Consider the following 21,581-nt stretch of genomic DNA (forward strand, 5'->3'; position numbering starts at 1 on the left):
TGGACGGTTTACAGTCAAAGTCAGATAGGTGAGACTGCACTGGTTTGGACATGTGCAGAGAAGAAATGCTGGGTAAATTGGGAAAAGGATGCTAAGGATGGAGCTGCCAGGCAAGAGGAAGGCCTAACAGAAGGTTTATGAATGTGGTGAGAGAGGACATGCAGGGGATGGGAGTAACACAGCAAGATGCAGAGGACAGGAAGATATGGAAAAAGATGATCCGCTGTGGCAACCCCTAACGGAAGCAGCCAAAAGAAAAAAAAGATTTACTTTCCAGTACCCGCCATACAAATATAACGTCAATTTAGTTCATCTCAAATCACATGTCTACTGTCTTAACACTTCTATATATTTCTTGATGTTTATTTTGGATTGTTTAATCAACAATTTACTACATATGTCAAAGTGTGAGCATTGAGAAGAACTCATCACCTCACCTGCACATCATTTTCATAGTATAAGATTAGGGGGTTTGCTTATTGGACTCACAGGGAACTGCTATTTGTTTCTTGCCATCTCTGTTATGTGTTTTGATCAACTCAATCAAAAGTGAATTTTTTTAACTGCTGTCTAATTGCATGCAATAAACGGTGAGCCTGACCAGGTAAACAAAACTTGGCTTGCTCTGAATGACTGATAATGGTGCAAGCCGTTTTATGTGAGTCGTGTTACATTTGTACCTATGTGTATTTTAATTTGTATTTTTTATTGTTTTTAATTCTCCTTGTTAACCCTTGATGTATTACACTGGGAATGAGATTCACGATTATCGATAGCAGATGCTTAGTGCGACTACCACAGCATACATATTTTGACAAATAATTCACAATATTTCTTGTAGTTAGATCAGTTCTGTGTTGGATCACATTCATATCTGACGTGAACCGTTCTGCTGTTCACTTGGTACTGCACTGACACCAGCCTTTCCAAAAGGGTCTTCTTGGTACAGTTGTTTTGGTCCACACAAAGGTGCAATTGATGTGTTCACATTTACCTAAATGAATTGGACTTTCATAGAAATCCCACCAGAATTAGAACAGAAAAAAATGCGCCAAATGAGCTAGGTGTGAAGATGCCTATATACACACATACACCAGGAGGTGTGTGGAATATAGCCAACCAAAACCCCAACAAAACTAAATGCCTTGCTTGGGCACAGCAACTAATTGTTAAAGTGATGTTTTATTAAAGTGATGTTAATGCAAGATATGAGTGTTTTGTTGGCCAAATACACGATGTTCTATCTCACGATATGTAATTTTTGGAATTCACTTTAATATTTTCCACAAGTTTTAAGTACTATTTAAATTTTTTTTTTTTTAAAGAATTTCAGGGACTGTTCGGTACTAGATTTTGGCTTGTTAGTCTTTTCTGACTTTCCAGGACCTGTACGAACCCTGCATATAGCATTTCATATATCACTAGAATTACCACAGCCTACAAAAAACTCGTAGAACCGGCCCACCTTAAATCCCATCACACCTCTCCGTCAGCATCTTTTGTCCTGTAAATGTGCCGATAAAGACAAGCAGCCTGCTATTCCATCCTCCCACCGCCGCAGAACGTGCACAAAGTTCTCCCAGCTCATGCCTTAATTATCTGGGAGTGAAGTGCTGGAGTTTTAGAGTGGAAATAATAGATCGTTATTTGGAACACATTCATTTCATGTGTGTTCTGTTTCTATAATAATCTGTGTAAACACATTGTTAAAACAGAAACGTTTTTCATATTTTAGTAGTAAATGACAGAACGTTGGTATAATCTATATAAAGTGTGAGGCCTGAAGTCCAAAGTTCAAATAAACACTTTCACAAAAGGTTCAAGGATAAGACAACAGCTTCTGTGTCGTAGCAGTAAGATTTGCTGACTTGTAATCAAGAGTCCCTGGTTCGATCCCGACTGTCTGCTATATGTGCAGTTTTCAGTAGTGAGCTGCTCTTATCTATATATATAATTCAATAAGCCGCCGACAAGTAGCCACCCATTGAAAGCACGCCGGAAGGGGCATGTATTCACTAAGCCGCCAACAAGACAGACACCCATGGCACACGCAGGAAGGAGCCACGCCCACCAACTCTAAGACCATTGGATATGATGACAACTCGCAGAGCTACGCCCACCAACTCGGACGCGACGACTCGGAAAAAACGCCGTCATTTATGTTCGTCTGTCCTACAGTATACATGCACCTCTGAGCCACGTTGACTTTTCGGTTACGACGCCCGACCGCGTGCACCATAGCAAACTATTTTACATGCTACATACAGCAATTCGCATTCGCGACAAACATGCATCTTCTTAGATGGTCCTGGAGGAACACGGAAAACGTTTCCCCGCCCACCAACACTGCTTATTCACCGGCCGGCGTCCACCGCATCCATGACAAACATGCGTCTTCTTAGATGGTCCTAAATTGTCTTCGTGTTAAAGTAAAACGCAAATTATCCGCAACAAACAAACTGTTTTACACGCTGCATACCAACCCGCGGTGTAGTATATGCCGCATAATCATGTCGCTTTTTAAATGTTTTTTAAGCAGAGGGAAAAAAATGAACATTTGCAAAATCCGTAACGCTGCTTTCACAGTAAGTACAATGCACACGCATTTAATTTGTCGGCCACTTTTTGCCAGCCGTCTTTTCTGGTTTGGGCTGCTTTTGCAGTGTTACCGCTTGTGCATATTAAATCTTGAAATCCTTCGAGTAACTAATTAACTAACTAACACCCACCCACCCAGCTTGTGTGAAAAAAATGCGCCCGTTCTTTCATCATTTTGTTGCAGCCTATCAAAGACTTGCTGATCATGTTTTTTAGACTCAATATACATTGGCTTTTCACTCAGCGCGAGGGCACGCATTCATTTTCAGATTATTACATCCAGCTAGTCTGCTAGACTAATCTGCTACACGGCTGCGTTTGAAAAACCGACTTATCCCGGATGAGTTTCACCGGCATTAATGATTAGGAATCTGGTTGGAACAAAACCCTGCATCCACAGGGGTTCACCAGGAACGAGTTTGGGAAACACTGCTGAACACAGACGAAACCGACTCAGGAGAGGAGTTGGGGCGGGCAAAGTGGTTGCAGCTATTGATTATTCAGTGTTGTTTGCCTGGGTGTCTGATCTGCTCGACGGGATCATAAATAAAAGGAAAACAATGTGAAGGCAATGTCACAGGTGATCCTGTGGTATAGCGGGTCCACAGCTCCCCTTCAAAAGGCCATTTTTAAATAAATAATCATTGCACTCAGAGCGTAGCGAGGGGCGTGGAAGTGTGGCTGAAACAGTTTCCGGGTGGAGTCGTGCTGCGGGCATTTCTCCCCTGTGCAGTGTGCGAGCGAGTGAGGAGAGAGAGAAAGCTGGTACATTAAGAGTGAGCGAGAGCAGGCTTGAAGGCAATGTGTTCCTGTGGTATAGCGGGTCCATAGCTCCCCTTCAAAAGGCCATTTTTAATCAGGCGACTGACAGTAGTGGAGTCAGGCACAGAGAAGGGCAGCTGGTGAAAGAGCGTCTCGACTGTTGCAGGGCCTGCATCGGTGAAGCAGGTGAGACGCTAATGAAAAAGAGGCACAGGGCTTATTGGTTTTTAAAGACTGCTTCCTTCATTGTGTTTTAACCTCAGTTTTAAAGTATTGCGCGGCTCTCTCTCGCGCTGCCTGTGTGTGTGCCTCTGTCTCTCTGTGGCGCTGCCTGTGTGTGCGCGCGCGGCTCTCTCTCGGGCTGCCTGTGTGTGTGCCTCTGTCTCTCTCTGACGCTGCCTCTGTGTGAACCAAGGTTCCACTGAGGTTGACTAATGAAAAGTCAACGTGGCTCAGAGCTGCAAGTGGACTGTGGCACAGACAAACAGAAATGACGGCATGTTTTCCGAGGCGTCGCGTCCGAGTTGGTGGGCGTGGCTCTGCGAGTTTTCGTCGTATCCAATGGTCTAAGAGTTGGTGGGCGTGGCTCCTTCCTGCGTGCACCATTGGCGTCTTACTTGTCGGCGGTTTAGTGAATCCACGCCCCTTCTGGCATGGGTGGCTACTTGTCGGCGGTATATATAATTCACTAAGCCGCCGACAAGTCGCCACCCATGGAAAGCACGCCGGGAGGGGCGTGGATTCACTAAACCGCCGACAAGTAAGACACCAATGGCGCACGCAGGAAGGAGCCACGCCCACCAACTCTAAGACTATTGAATACGACGACGACTCACAGAGCCACGCCCACCAATTTGGACGGGATGACTCGGAAAAAACGCCGTCATTTATGGTCATCTGTCCTACAGTACACATGCACCTCTGAGCCACGTTGACTTTTCGGTTACGACGCATGACCTCGTGCACCATAGCAAACTTTTACACACTACATACAGCAATTCGCATCCGCAACAAACATGCGTTTCCCCGGCCCGCATCTACCCTCGCTCTCTAGGCATTCACACTGCCTGCTCATGTGCCCGGACGCAAAACTCACCGACCACCCAGTTAGTCACTTTCGTCTGTGCTAGGAGTCCACATGTACCTCTGAGCCACGTTGACTTTTCATTATTTGTTTTGGTTACGACACCCGACCACGTCCACCATCGAAAACCATGGGAAACAAACAACAAAGCCCCACCCAGAAACTCTACCAACTCGAACAGCTCATCAAACACATACTCGCTTTGGTCTGTGCTGCTGTCCAAATCCAGCTGTGAGCCACGTTGACTGTTCTTTTGCCCTCCATGGCTACGGCTTCAAATGTATTTCATGGAAACAACACTTCTTTCAATTTTATAGAAATTCCTGCATCAGGTAACTGTTTGTTTCTATCAGTCGGGTTTTTTTGGAAAAATGTCATTGACGAAACTGTTGCTCTCAAACTTCGCAACATGGCTGTTGGCTTTGTTTGCCAACATTGGGATAACATCGGCGAGGTGGTCACAAACTGCAACAACTCACCACACAAGGATGCCCTGTCTCTCGAGGCATTCACACTGCCTGAAGACAACCATGGGATACGCAGAAAATAGCCATGTCAGTCAACGCAGATCAGACACCCAGGCAAACAACACTGAATAATCAATAGCTGCAACTACTTTGCCCGCCCCCACTCCTCACCTGAGTCGGTTTCGTCTGTGTTCAGCAGTGTTTCCCAGACTCGTTCCTGGTGAACCCCTGTGGATGCAGGGTTTTGTTCCAACCAGATTCCTAATCATTAATACCGGTGAAACTCATCCGGGATAAGTCGGTTTTTCAAACGCAGCCGTGTAGCAGATTAGTCTAGCAGACTAGCTGGATATAATAATCTGAAATGAATGTGCGCCCTCGCGCTGAGTGAAAAGCCAATGTATATTGAGTCTAGAAAACATGATCAGCAAGTCTTTGATAGGCTGCAACAAAATGATGAAAGAACGGGCGCATTTTTTTCACACAAGCTGGGTGGGTGGGTGTTAGTTAGTTAATTAGTCACTCGAAGGATTTCAAGATTTAATATGCACAAGCGGTAAAACTGTAAAAGCAGCCCAAACCAGAAAAGACGGCTGGCAATCAGTGGCCAACAAATTAAATGCGTGTGTATTGTACTTACTGAAAGCAGCGTTACGGATTTTGCAAATGTAAATTTTTTTCCCTCTGCTTAAAAAACATTAAAAAAGCGGCGTGATTATGCGGCGTATACAATTCCGCGGGCTGGTATGCAGCCTGCAAAACAGTTTGTTTGTTGCGGATAATTTGCCTTTTACTTTAACACGAAGACAATTTCCTGTTAGATTTGCCTTTGCGATGACAATTAATAAGGCACAGGGCCAAACTTTCAAAAACATGACTAGCGGGTCATACGCTTGCACTGATTATATCCCTGCCCTTTGTACACACCCCCCTCACCCCACCCTCAGTACTACCATGGTCGGGTGACTTGGTGGATTATATATAGAAAAGCAGCCAAAACCGCAAACAACAATGAAAAGTCTACGTGACTCACACGTGCATGTGGACTGTGCAAAGAGGAAAACGACTCAGGTGACGAGTTGGGGGTGGGCACATGAAATGTTACTTTTCTTGGTGATTTATTACATTACCGATTTTTCAAATGTTAATTTTCTCCCTGTTCTTAAAAATCATTAAAAAAGCGGCCTGATTATGCGGCGTATGGTATGCCGCGGGTTGGCTAGTTGTTAATATTATACAGTACACACATACATTTGGTTTGCAACAGACGGTGTACATTTATAGTAATTGTAAAAGTTACCTTTTTTTTCCACTTTTATTCTCTCAGTCACAATCCCGATACATACTACCGTCCTAGGGATCCAACGCTGTTAGTTTTTATTTGAAACTGGGAATAACTGTAGATGTGAGTGGTGTTTTGAGGCAATGGGAGTGGACATTCTCTGATCTGGAGGGATAAAAGCTGACACACAAACGCTGCTGAATCTGTCTTATTCATATCTCACCGTCACTTGATTTTTTTTATTCAGTTTTATTGAGTGTTCCTGCTCACACTGAATTAGTATACGCCTTATGGTCTATGACAGAGACATAGGTACATATGATATTTGGAATTATTCATTTTATGACCTGTATAGTACATTTCGGAAAACATTGCGGCACGGATGTAACATTATTCATATTAATTTGCATAACATCTTGCAGTTGTAATCAGTTACCGCTTGTTTTTTTTTTTTGTTTTTCCCCCGATCTTGCCAGTCTCCACGTTGCTGTATGGTGGCATTTCTTTTGTACTCCAGAACATGCAGAGGAAAGAATAGTATAGAGAGGTCAGTTCAGCGCTATATGCAATCATCAAATTCAAATGTTCACAGTTCATATACACACAAGGACCATCCTTCCTACATTTATGACATGTGTACCTGTTGCAATGAACTTCTCTGTATGCTTTGGTTCCTATTACATTGAAAGGGCACCTGACACTGACTCAGTTTATTTTCCTGGGGAAAGCGGCTGTCTTAGAACAGACGCTTGTCGATGTTGCATCCTCCTTTTCTTTTTCCATCTCCTTTTCTAGTAAGATGTGACAACGAAGTTCCTCTGCAAGGTGAGCCATGAAAACTCTTCTTTTCTCAGTGGCACCCGTGCATGCCTTGCACAGTACATATGCATTGATCGCCGCCAGGTCAAGTTTGTTAGAGCACACAGCAACTGGCCACCAGCGTGTTCCTGCTTGCACTGAATAAGCTCACGCCTTCTGGTGCATGATGTCAACACAGCACAAAGAAAAAAGAAAGAAACAAATATATGGGAAATTGGGTAAAAAATTATTGTACTTGTAAAAGTTAGCTTTTTTCAGTTTTATTCTCTCAATCATGATCACACTCTCCTTCGCCCCACCCCTCCTGATCTGACCCTAACTAACAGCGCCAGTATAAATTCACACCCGATCTGATGCTGTTCGTTTTCAAATAATGTTGCATTAGTGCCACAATGTTTTCTGATTGGTACTATTCAGGTCATAAAATGATTACTTCAAAAGTCACATATATTGTCTCTTTCTTTCAGGTGTGTAATAGAAATCACAGCACAGAGAGAAGTGTGTACATTGCAACAGGTACACATGTCGTAAATGTAGGAAGGACGGTCCTTGCGTGTGTGTGTGAACTGTTAACATTTGAATTTGATGGTTGTATATAGCGCTGAACTGACCTCTCTGTACTATTCTTTCCTCTGCATGTCCTGGAGTACAAAAGAAACACCCCTATACAGCAACATGTGGGGACTGTCAAGATCGGGGGGAAAAAAAGAAAAACACGTGGTCACTGATTACAACCGCAAGATGTTATGCGAATGAATATGAATAATGTTGCATCCGTGCCACAATGTTTTCCGAAATGTACTATACAGGTCATAAAATGAATAATTCTAAATATCATACATACCTATGTCTGGTTTTTTTGTCAGTGCGGCTTTGACATCATAGCCCATAAGGTGCATACTAATTCAGCGTGAGCAGGAACACTTAATAAAACTGAATAAAAAAAAAAAAAAAATCAAGTGATGGTGAGATACGAAGAAGGCAGATTCAGCAGCGTTTGTGTGTCAGCTTTTATCCCTCCAGATCAGAAAATGTCCAGTTCCATTGCCTCAAAACACTACTCACATCTACAGTTATTCCCAGTTTCAAATAAAAAGTAACAGCGTCAGATCCTGGGGGGTGGGGTGGGGTGGGAGGTTTTGGGAGCAATGGGTGGTAGTATGTATCATGATTGTGACGGAGAGAATAAAAGTGAAAAAAGAAAAAAAAAAAAAACGCTAACTTTTACAAGTTCTATAAATGTACACCGGCTGTTACAGACGCAAACCAAATGTATGTGTTTATTGTATAATATTAACAATTAGAGCAGCTCATTGCTCAAAACGGTAAATACAGCAGGATTGAACCAAGGACTCTTGAGTACAAGTCAGCTAATCTTACCACTACACCAGGGAAGCTGTTGTATAGTTCTTGCACCTTTTGTGAAAGTGTTTATTTGATCTTTGGACTTCAGGCTTCACACATTATATAGTTTATGCCTACATTTTGTCATTTATTACTAAAATATGAAAAACGTTTCTGTTTTAATGTGTTTACACAGATTATTGTAGAAACAGAACACACATGAAATGCATGTGTTCCAAATAACGATCTATTATTTCCACTCTAAAACTCCTGCACTTCACTCCCAGATAAACAAGGCATGAGCTGGGAAAAGTTTGTGCACGTTCTGCAGCGGTGGGAGGATGGAAAAGCAGGCTGCTTACTGCTTGTCTTTATCTGGCACATTTATAGGACAAAAGACTCTGACGGAGAGGTGCAAAGGGATTTAAGGTGGGCCGGATTTACGGGTTTTTTCGTAGGCTCTGGTAATTCTAGTGTTAAAAGATCCTTCAAATGCCAAGCCTTACAAAAAGGCACCTTTTTCATTGAATTTACTTTTAAAAGTAATGTAGACTTCTAAATAACATGTTTAAGACAAGGCATTCAATAGTAGTTGAATTTTTAAAAAATGCCATACTAACAGCCATACATACCAAAATACATTTTACTGTTGCTTTAAAACATGCATAGCTATGTATGTAAATTGTTACATTGACAAGGGGTAGCAATTACATGCAAGAAATAAAACCCTTATGTTACCATGGACCCATAAGTCATATTACAGTACCTCCAGAAAATATTCACTTGAAAAAAAATTGTTGCTTTACTATTTGCATGTTTACTTAATTGACCATGTCTTCCTAAATTCATAGAAAATATCCTAAATGTGCTACTATATAATAAAAAATTATGAAAAAAGAAGAATTGATCTTTTATAAATGAGCTAACATCCCCAGAACTGTGGAAATTAAAGGTTTTGCTCTTCTGAGGTTAATTCAAGACTAGAGTTGTATCTGGCATGTTGGTGTCTGTTTGAGCTGTAGAAGATTACCTTTTTAATCATGCAGCAAACAAATAGCAAAATAAAATCCAATCAATGAAAACAGGAAAGGAAATCCTCACAGAGAAAATCCAGTATTTTTCAATTTAATGTATCATAGACTATCAAGTGTGGTACTGGATGTTAAAACAGTTTTATTCAATTTAGTATGACTCCAAGTGTTGCTGTTAAAGTGTTGGGAGTGATTTTAAATTCAGAAGTATCTAAAAGACAACAACAACTTAAGTGCAGGGTATTCCCAAAATATGTGACCGGGCAATTAGTCAATTGATGCCATCACTAATAGGCAGCATCTTCTCCTGAGCACATTTAAAAAAAATTTAAATGAGATATGAGTCCACAAAAAGCAATTTTAGTTTATTTATGGCACGCTCAGCATATGCTGAATATATTATCATGTTCTAAATTCTGAATTTATGACTATACTTGTGACCTTTGCTAAAGAAAATCTAGATGCAAAACAATACTCCTGGAAGAAACTCAAACTAAGTTTAAAGCATTATGGTGATAGCAGTACGGTGTGTGACACCTTTGTCAAAGATAATTTCTACAAAGGACCAAAGACAGAGAGACCAGATATTCTGTATTTTCCGGGATAGTCTTGCATATCAGCGACAGTTTAAGATTAAATCAGGACACCTAAACAAACTGTCTCATATTTTAGACATACTAAATTACCCAGTTCTATATCCAGAAAGCATTATGCACACAAATACCTTGCTACCTAAACCCTGGTGCAGGAGACACTAGTAACAACAGCTGTATTCAAAATAGGAAAGATCCAATTGCAAGGTTCACAGCAAAACAACAATTGTGAGAGAACACTTCAAGGGAAAAATACAACCCCCAGAAAGAGACTGTGCAGTCTAGTGCAACTAAATAACTTTTAGAATTATGTTTTAATATTTTGTAAAGCATCTGTTAGTATCTCTGCAGACTTGTTTAATATAAAACTGTGAGTTTGTAGTGAGTGTATTTGCAGGGTCCTGTTATGTGCAAGCAGTGTCAATGCAAGTGAAAGATATAGGTGAACAGTCTAATACAGACATTAAAGCAGAGAAAATGAAAATAATTAAAAAAGTATGAACTGGTGCCATGCTCTGAGAATCTTTCTACCAAATGATTGTTTACCAGTACTCAGATATGATAACAATCATATTTCAGAATTATTTTTCACAGAACAGCTCCTCAGATTTCTAGCACTCAATTGAACAGAAATATTCCTGGTCTTCATGATGAAGCCTCTGAAGAGATACATGCTTTCAACTGGTGTGAAATTATCACAATTGGCCTTTATTCAAATATGAACAAGAAACTCAGATGCAACCTAACTAAATTTGGAGAGATATAGTGTTACTGTATTTTATATGATCCATTATCTATCCACTTTGACTTTAGAGGATTTGTATTGGCAGATGGCAGAAACTGTTTCTAGAGAAAGCTGACAACATTAAGGTTGGTGATGGTGAATACTTTCTGAAGGCAATGTAAAAGACAACCTCTGTAAACATCATTAATAGCACCATAAATTACAAAACGTCTCCTTGTACCTTGAGCTGGGGCAGATAAGCTTGGAACAGAAATTGCAGCATCGCTTGTGTATGTAGAGCAAAGGTTCTCACTAGATGGAGATGGTTTCAGATGCTGCTTGTGCCCTTCTTCTGGACCAGTGCCAGAAGGATGCAGAGTCTGCTGCTGTTCCAGTACTGAAGGTGCACTTTGTGCCAGTAACGGACCTATAGTAGATAGAAAGAGCACTGTGCTTAAATTGCAGCGGGTTTTGGATAGTAGCAGTCAATTTCCATTAGCATTACTTGAATGAAAAAGACTACAACTTTTAAACAATACCCAAGTGAGTAATACATTTTTAGTCCAGTATTTTTTTTTTTATCATTTAAGATCTTAATAGACAGCAGGCACCCAGGCTTCTGTATTACATGAAATGAAAGCTGTAAATGATGAACACAGAAAAAGCTGTAGTATATCCAGCACTTAATAGTCAATCTCTAACATGGATTTGGTGAGACTGTTCATGAAGCAACAGTACAATCATGGTCAAGCTGAACCTAAAAGCAAAAGGTTTACCAAGCGAGTCTATCTGCAGTAGCTGCTTCGATCCATTTTTCTAAATAGTGACTCATATTCTCATACGGATGAGTCTACTTATTTGCCTTCTTCTTTGCCCTCTGTTCCCTAAATGCAATGTACAACTGACAAATTAATACCATTGTCTTGTTAGCATTTTGATGGACAGAAGTAATGAAACAACTTAGTCTGCTATATGATAGGGCCATTTATTAAGTTGATGTCATATTACACAATGGAGTACGTCAGATTTACAGATCATAATTGCTGATCTCATGGTTGCACCATGTCAAATTACACGACTGAATTCAAAGGCAATCTCTGCCCTTTATTCTTTTTATTATGTTATGGTCTGTAAAATACAAGACATCAAAAAGACAAACTTCTCTTATATTTGTGAGGTCCACAGCCCCCAAACTGTCTGACTGAGCCGGGCATGTACCAGCACTGCATTAAGGGTTAGTAGCTGTGGTGTGTTCAGCTGCAGTGTCAGCCTTTTTTTTTCCTTTGTTCCATTCTGTTTTAGTAAATAAAACACAAGACAGACACACTTTTCTTCTATTTGTGAGGTTGTATGCATTATACTGCTGACTGAACACTCATTGCTTCTCACTGTCCCCTCTGACTAAAAAGAAAATCAAACTTTCCTAGCCAGACACAGACTAATTGGTCTCAGTCGTTAGATATGTCATATTAAACTGCTTAGCTTCACATGAGCGGGACATTGGCTAAAATTATGTAATTGAAGGGTATGGCTGAAAATCGTAGGAGAAGCCATCTAATGCGACACCGGCTTAACCTCAGATGTGCAATCTTGGTCGTGTGAACACTTCATTTATTACAATAAGGAAAAGAATATAAAGGCAGTAGTTGTGATCCTACTGCAAATTATATTTTTCTGGAACTTAAGGCCTTACAGTATGTACTTTTTCTCTTTGATGTATGACAGAAGGAGAAGATAAACAGTAACCAATTGTCCTGCATTTATTTTAACAGCTGCCACAATAATACCATAAAAATATATATTTTAGTGGACTGTATACAAAGTGCAGGGCACCTGTTGGTTTCAAAGTGTGTTCAATTATATTTTTATTGCTTTAATTTAAATGATAATTGTGGTAACTGTGAAGAAGATTGGAACTAGGTCTGCACAATTTGGTTCTATTGCAATTGCTTTGCCACATATTACGAATGCAATAAACTGTAATATGATACACATACAAGTTTATATTTCTCAGTTATTAAGGCTTAAAGCACATACATATCAAATGAGAAATTACAATGTAAATTATGTAAATGAAATTATTAGTTTGGAGATGGCATAATCTCCTTATTTTGTCAACAACTGTTCCAAGTGGGGGGCCTTGGGGTTCTTTCTAGCACTCGTACAGTTCAAAATACTCTCTTAAGTTCAGCCAAAGAAAAGGGAACATCTAAAAACAAGCCCTAAGGGAAAGCTATGAAGAAATTATTTGTCAGTGGGAGTGGTACTAGAAGTTTAAGTAAATAGTTTGGAGTAGTAATCTAAAAACTCTTTATTGATTATCTGGAGATCAATAGAAAAGGAACCAGAGTTAATGCAGAAAAAATTTATGGAGATATGAGGCATTTATCTTGATTATGAAAGCAAACAGCCTGGTTGTCTTGGGCTCCAAGATAGAAGTGTGACTTCTATTAGGAGGATTTCAAAACTCTGCTCTTTGAACTAAAATACTTAGTTGTGGTGTTGGCAATTAAAAATTGATGATTTTTATTCATCACAAGGGGGCATGACCTTTATAGGGGTGAGAGCTAAAACTTGAGTGTACCAAATGCAAGGACACAAAGATATAGTCTGGGCCTGAATAAAGCTTTTAATTGCATCCCAATTACTACCAGCAATATGTGCACAGAGCTAATATTAATGCCAGAAACTCATCTATTTGAGAGTAAGTTGTTTGCAAAAAGTTTATTTTTCCAACATGAAATATTGAATTTCCACTTTGGAGCGTGGAACTTAAGAAATGGCATGTGCAGCTCCAAGTTGTACAACTAGTGGTCTATTAACAAAGATGAGATCAACAAGCTATGTAAAGCTAATGAAGCAAGATCACCTGAAATGAAAGTATTAGTTAAATAAAGACTTGTATTAAAATGACAGAGAAAATGCAGAATGAGCTTGGCAACAGAGAGAAGGGTTCTATCTAGCCAAGGATTCACTGCAGTATTTTCGTCAATACCAACTAGAAGCTGACAATCAGTGAATTTAAGCAAAGTTCTATATGGGGTATAGCCATATGATTGACGGAAAAAAGTAATTTATGACACCTGCAAATAGCAACAAGTTCGAAAATGCATGCAAGGTGTAACAACTTTCAGTTCAAGTAATGTATAGTCATGGCCGAAATTATCGCACCCCTGGAATTTTCCCAGAAAATGCACCATTTCTCCCAGAAAATTATTGCAATTACAAATGTTTTTGTATATACATGTTTATTTCCTTTATGTGCATTGGAACAACACAAAAAAACAGAGAAAAAAAAGCCAAATCTGACATCATGTCACACAGAACTCCAAAAATGGGCCGGACAAAATTATTGGCACCCTTTCAAAATTGTGGGAAAATTGTTTTATTACAAGCATATGATGCTCGTTTGAACTCACCTGTTGCAAGAAACAGGTGCTGGCAATATAGCAATCACACCTGAAGCCAGTTAAAATGGGTCTGTAACTTACAGTAGTTTCATTTTCTTGTATTTTTGAAAGTACCACCACACAGAGACCTAAAATCTCTCTTGCAGTCTCAAGGTTAAATTGATGACTGCTTCACAGACGAGCTGGAGCTTTGCTAATAAATGATAGCTATTAGAGAAATACTGAATCATTATGATCTGCTAATAATATAGCTGTAAAGTAGCTTTTAGTAAAATGTAAATACTCCATACACAGCCAGGCTTACATAACTCCTTTCCTTTTACATTTACTTTGAGTTATGTGACTTTAATTTAAAAAAAAACTTTCATCTGTAACTTGTAAGTGGCAGGTGTAATGAGCTGGTGTACCAGAGCTATGGCTTTGCTCACCTTTCCTGCCATTTCACAGGTTTACATCAGGGTTCTATTTTGAGGTCGGGACAGGCTGATAGATGAAACAAAAAATGCAAGTTGAAGTAATCTCTCTAAAGGGAAATTTAAAATAGAAACTAACTTGTAATTGAAGTCATGCAGAATGTTTCTGAGTTTGAAACTTTGCCAAAGCTTTTCAGTTAGGAGATTTGGATATGACGTGCAAAATATTCAGGAATCTCAATGAAAATTGAACTTTAGAAAATTCAAATTTCACAGAAAACAAATTTCAGGAATAAGCATACATTCCAAATTTCAAGAAAATCATTCCACTGTAAGCTGAACTGTTTCACATGGACAGAGTGACAGACATGGTGACTGCAGTAGGTGCTTATCATATATGTAAAAGCACCTAACACATTTCCAGACAGGGTCACATCTTTTGGCAAGCTTACTCAACGTTCTCATTGTATAATTTTATTGCAGATGGTAATTTAATTGATTCAATTTATTTGCTACACCTTTAAGGCAGACAATGATCTTTTTTCTCTTCCCAAAAAATTAATAGATGCAATTTCCATGGTAAACAAAATCAATATCACAGCAAACACGATCTAGCAGGCACAAGAACTGATGACAAAAGTTTAAGGCACTGACATCCTACAAAACAGTATCAACCTTAGCCATAATTAATTTTAAGAAATAGATGGACAACAAAACAAAGAAAAAAAAGTTATATTGTGGTGTGTCAATTATGGTTCTCTGAAAATTTAAAACCCAAGGTGCTTGGCTCAGGCACCCTCCCAAAACCACTTCTGTATTTGCCCTCTAAACTTTTCAGACTTTCTAAGTGAAGTTGTAATTTTCTTTGAATTAAAGAAATAATAAAAAATAGAAAATAAAAATGCAGCTATTGTACTTTCTCTACTCAACTATCTGTAAGTTTACGTTAACAAAAAAACTTGTGAATGGGATCATTTAGAATGAATGAATAACACACCACAATGTTAAATGAAAAGGCCTCAACTCTAAATTTATTGTGCTCATTTGGCATTGCTCTTTTTTTTTTTTTTAAAGAGGTCTACTCAAAATCAATTCAAATCACTACTCCTTCTCTCTCTTAAAAGTCTTCAGCCACGGCAAGCAATATTTATTATTATGAAATGAATTGTCACATATTTCATGTACATGTATTTATTAAATGTACTAATGTTCTAATATACTGTTAAACCTTTCACTTTTTAAGGTATAAACAGCTGTATAAAATTACTGATGCTTACTTGACCCTTAGTGTATTCTGTTATGTCTTACATGAAAAAAATTCAGCTATTTATTATTTTACACCATTCAAATCACTGAGCTTTGGCATAGCTAGGATGGTTTGTGTAGTTTATGTTATAGTTTACTACCATATTGTTCTTCATGCTCCTCTGTCCCTTACACATAGGTACTTCACTCGTAAAACTCAGAAGACTGCCACCATAAAACCTATGTATAATAACTACGTTTTATATAACAGGTTTTGGAAGAACAATAAAAAAAAAAAAAAGAAAAATGTTCATATTCTTTACCATTTTTGAAGTTTCGTTCAGCTCACAATGTGATTTTTAAAGTTCTTGAAAAAATTAACTTCACTTTTGAACCTTGTTCATTTAAAATACTGGTGTTATTATGTTGGCAGTTTATTAGGTACACAAGAATAAATTCTACATTCTAGTACATCATGCTTTTGGTATGTGGCATAATGCTGAAAAGCAATAGTTCTAGCATCAGGTAGTGTTCAGCTTAGTGTTGGAATGGGTATAACAAGTAACCCTGAGCATGGCGTAATAGTTGGTGGTAGATGCATCAATTTTAGCATTAGGCACAACTGTATCAAGTGGTTATAATGAATGCTGTGTAAAGCAAAAATACTACCTGTGATATACAACAGGGATTTGTTGATATTACTTATTGCAAAAAAAAATAAAAATAAATAAATAAAAAACAAAGCTAGCTAATTAACCTCCTTAGCATTAAACCCCAGTATTACTTGGGGCTGCGAAAACTGTGCTAAAAGTTAAAAGTGTTACCCCCGAACCGAGAATCACTCAAGCTGTAAAAGTGCTGTCAGTACTGCTGTTCTTTGGAGAAATTATGTCTGAGTGTAGGTTTTCACTAATTAAGAAATATCTGCACTTCATCAACAATGAAAGCTTTGATAAAAATACCCATACAGCACCCAAACTTATAGAAAATTTGGGAGATATACCAGGCCATTGTAGCAACATTTCGGAGTGTTTACATTCTGGACTGTGATATCAGCATCGATGAAAGTCTCATAGCTTATAAGGGCAGACTGTCATGGATATAATATAGTACATCGCGTGAAATAGAGCAAGATTTCACATAAAGTTTTATGAGTTTTAAGAATCTAAAATGGGATAGATTTGGAATTCGGTTTGTACACAGGGAAAGGAACAATGTTTGATCCGACATACAATCAGTATGGAGTTGCTATGTCATCAGTGCTGACTTTGATAAATGCTCTGCTGGATCAAGGTTACTGTGTAGCCATGGACAATTTTTATTCTTCGCCAGAGCTATTTGACATCTTGCTGCAAAGAAAGACTGACGCATATGGGAACAGTGCGTCGCAACTGTCATTGCATGCCAGAAGACTTTGGCAGAGTTAAATTACAGGAAGGTGTGCTAGTGGCTTGGCAAAAGGGTAAAGTACTTGCACTGAAATCGAAAGACAAGAAAGATGTTTGTCTTCTTACCACTGTACATAATCCAGCCACTGCCAACTGTACAGGTAAAAGGCAACAATCAGGTTACGAAGCCTTGTGCTGTGGTTGACTACAGTAGCATGATGGGCGGCGTGGATTGTGCGGATCAAGAATTGACTTTCTATCCCGTTATGTGGAGGCAACAAAAGAAATACGACAAAAATATATTTTGTCATCTGGTGGAACAGTACATTTGGAATGTGTTCTTCTTATACAAACAAAAAGCTGGCGAAACAGTATATCATGCAAACTTTACATGCCAGGTTATACAACAAATCATTACCACACATCCACTGTCCACACTATGGCTAAAGAGATGCAGTTGACCCAGCAAATCACGGATAAATACAGAGCGTCTTATTGGTAGACATTTTATTGATTATATACTTCCAACAGAAAAAACAGAATCCAACTCATACTTGTGCGGTGTGCTGTTCAAAAACTGATAAATCTGGAAAGAAAATCCGAAAAAAAAAAAAAAAAAAATTATTGTCCCGACTGTGATGTTAGATTATGTCTTTCACCGTGCTTTAAGATTTACCACACAAAGGACTCATTTTGAGATTATATAATGTTTTGGCATCATTACTAGTAATATTATTACTGTTAATTTCATATTATTATTTTATTCATCATTACTGTTATTATTTGTATAATTATTATACTTTTGAGATTTAATAAAAGTGTCATTTTTCATGTAAAAAAAAATGCAATGCTTTTTACGTGTTTTTTTGGAAAAAATACAATGCTAAGGAGGTTAAACAGTAATTACTGATGCATTAATTTGTGAGACTGATTGGGGAAAAAAAAAACCTAAAGCCACAGTGCTGCCTGAGGACCGAACCTGAGAACCCCAGGTTTAAAGGATAAGTTCAGAATTTTTCAAATAGAGGTTATTGAGCCTTTAACACTAGAATTACCAGAGCCTACGAAAAAACTCGTAGATTCGTCCCACCTTAAATCGCTTCACACTTCTCCATCAGCGTCTTTTGTCCTGTAAATGTGTCGATAAGCAGCAAACAGCAAGCAGTCTGCTATGACATCCCCCACTGGCACACAGTTTTCTCAGCTCAAATCTGTTTACCTGCGTGTCAGTAGCTTGGAGTTGTATAGAGTGAGAAGTCAAGCAAAATGACACCTTTTGTAAATACTATATTGTTATTTGGAACACATGCATTTCATGTGTGTTCCGTGTCTACAATGATCTATGTAAACACATCGTTAAAACAAACGTTTTTCATGTTTTAGTAATAATTGACAAAATGTAGACATGAAGTGTATAATGTGTGAAGCCTGAATTCCAAATATCAAAGAAACACTTTCACAAAAGGTACAAATATAACAGAACAAATGTGCTTTTATTCAAAAATATAACTGCAGAAAAACAACCCTTTACCTGTGACACTGACACGCAATTGGCATGAGAGATTCGGTGGCGCAACGATATCAGCTGCTGACTTGTAAACAAAGCTTCGCGGGTTCAATCCTGGGCGAGTCCGTTTTGAGAACTGAGCTGCTCGTATTCTTACTATTTTAGAATAAAAACATACATTTGATTCCAGTCTGTAACAGCCGGTGTAATTTATGATACTTGTAAAGGTTAGCTTTGTTTTTTTCTATTCTGTTATTCTCTCAGCCGCGTTCACGTTCCCAACTCCCTGCACACACCAACCCCCTCCACCCCCACGCATTTGACACTGCCATTTTCACATAGACGCGCTATAACAGAGGTACACTCAACTCATGCCAACGATTCTACATCGGATCAAGAATGCACTTTTGCCATCACTGCACTTTGTTTATGTACATGGGAAGCTCTGCACTTGTGACTTTACGCTGTAGATCTGGTTCTTATATACAAAGGATGTGTGCCCAAAACATTAACATTTATATGTTACTTACATAAAAACCAGATCTGATGTAGAACCATCGTCATGTAAGTAAATAACTCAAGGTAAATAACATTCGATTTACCTATTTACCTTTATTTATGTACTTACTTCCTACAACGTAAAGTCTCAAATGCAGAGCTTCCCATGTACATATACAAAGTACAGCGATGGCAAAAGTACATTCTTGACCTGATGTAGAACCCTCGTCATGTAAGTAAATAACTCAAGGTAAATAGGTAAATAACATTAGCTCTGGGTTTTATGTAAGTAACATATAAATGTTAATGTTTTGGGCACATGCACCGTCATTTGTATGTAAGAGCCAGATCTACAGCATAAAGTCACAAGTGAACTGCAGACCTTCCTCTGTTTGATCGTCAAAGGCATACTCACGAATTACACGTGTAATGTCACGAAAAATACCTGCTGACACTTTAGTACACGAGCAAAGGTATGAGAATGCAGTTAGACTTTTTTATGGGCACATACACCACGCTAGTGTTTAGATCAGGAAGGTGTAGCTTTGGCGAAATAAATAACACGCGAGCTATAACGCGTCTTTATGTGATTCAAATAACATGCAAGCTATAGCGTGTCTTTATGTGATTCAAATAACATGCAAGCTATAGCGCATCTTTAGGTGATCCAAATAAATAACATTTGAGCTATAGCGAGCTATAGCGTGTCTTTATGTGATCCAAATAAATGCTTGCTGCTTATCAACACATTTACAGGACAAAAGACACTGATGGAGAAGTGTGAAGCGATTTAAGGTGGGACGGATCTACGAGTTTTTTCATAAGCTCTGGTAATTGTAGTGTTAAAACATTTTTAATCAACTTTAGAAATTATTATGTCTGTTCTTATTGTTTAAAATTGTGTCTGTATGGCATGAGTACAAAATTAAAAACAAGCATTAAAATTTATAGCGTATGTGAAGCAACAAAGGTTTAATTTTCAGAAAACAATGCCTTCTCTGTTTCTGAGGTGTGTTTATGTCAACAAAAGGAAATTGAAAGTAATACACCGTATCACAGATTCTTTGCACTTTTTCTGATGTACATATATATTTGAGTTCACTTGTCTGTTCACAGAGGCCGTTAAAAGTATCATTTTCATGTAAATAAGAATGTAAAATAGCATGAAACGACACACATCTGAAGCCATTTATGAGGACGTTGTAATTCTATTAAAATGGTCTGAAAATGTATGCATTGAATTTCATTGTAGTCAGGCAAATTTGAATAAAAATTTGTATTTTTCATCTTGTAAGGAGCATATGCCCTTTCCAGCCTACACTATGAACATTTATGTTGTACTCAGTATTGACAGGAGGCAAAATATCCAGGTAATCCAAAGGGTTCATAAATATTGTCTTGTAAAAGGAAATAAATGTATTTTTGTCTCACTGTCAGTAAGCTACCACGTACACTTTACCCCCCCTTTCATTATAACTCCATCCCAGATGTTGATCAGGAAAGAAGCAAATACTAAAAGCTCAAGCTGGCAGGTAACAGTTTCATTCCTTGCAAAAATAATAATTTGCAGTTATTTTAAACATATCACAATGCCACATAAGGGCATGAAGAAGCTGAATGTGGCTCTGAGGCTAGGGATCTGCACTGGCAATAGGAAGGTTGCCGCTTCGAATCCCATAAAATGCTAAAAAGGGACTCTGCTCTGTTGGGCCCTTGAGCAAGGCAGTAAACCTGCAATTGCTAAGTGCTTTGAGTAGTGAGAAAAGCGCTATATAAATGCAAAGAATTATTATTATTATTAAATATAAAAGCATGCAAATTTTACATCTTATAGCTCAGTACTACATCTTGTTATCAACCTCAAAATACTGCATATATTGAAGACCTGTTATGCAGTAAAGGGTGATTGCATTTGGTTTTTAATTTATTTTTACTTAACAAAATTACATTTCAGCACTATACATATACCTTGCTCAATTTTTTTAAAGAATTAAATCTGCCAGGAGCATATCTAGAACAAAAATCTGCCAAAGCCTGTCAAAGAGGTAGTGATTGGTTTTGTACAGTAAATTGGCTATTTGTCTTCTTTTTTTTTAATACAGTTATGTCTGCTTTACTGGTAGATATTATCTACTAAGTGCACACGTTTAATAATCTCATGTTATTTACTTTTGATTATGCTGGATTTCATAGCTTTTACTTTCTGTATCAGTGGTTCTCTATTTATGGGGGCCCATTGTATGAAGGTTTTTGTTTCAACCAGTTTCACAATCTTTTTACCTTTAAGTTACTTCATTGTTTAATTAAATGTCCTGTTTATTTCTTCTGTTATTCTATATTCACAATAGTACAAGTGTTTTGTATTGTTGCCATATCTTTACATACTTAATGTATTAAACTATATTCTTCAAACTGA

The 21,581-nt window shown here is 38.3% G+C and overlaps 1 protein-coding gene across 9 annotated transcripts in view; it reads right to left on the reverse strand.

Moving 5' to 3' along the window:
• Window positions 1-21,581, reverse strand: part of wnk1b (WNK lysine deficient protein kinase 1b) — a 293,364-nt gene that overhangs the window by 40,580 nt on the left and 231,203 nt on the right. For 8 of the 9 annotated variants that reach the window (XM_051920244.1, XM_051920239.1, XM_051920235.1 and 5 more), the window contains one exon: window positions 10,946-11,131. The exons of the other annotated variant lie outside the window; for it this stretch is intronic. In XM_051920244.1, the coding sequence (XP_051776204.1) occupies window positions 10,946-11,131 (186 nt within the window). The remainder of the gene's footprint in view (window positions 1-10,945; window positions 11,132-21,581) is intronic. 9 annotated transcript variants of the gene reach the window in all.

Source organism: Erpetoichthys calabaricus, chromosome 1, assembly GCF_900747795.2.
Source record: "Erpetoichthys calabaricus chromosome 1, fErpCal1.3, whole genome shotgun sequence".
Lineage (NCBI taxonomy): Eukaryota > Metazoa > Chordata > Cladistia > Polypteriformes > Polypteridae > Erpetoichthys > Erpetoichthys calabaricus.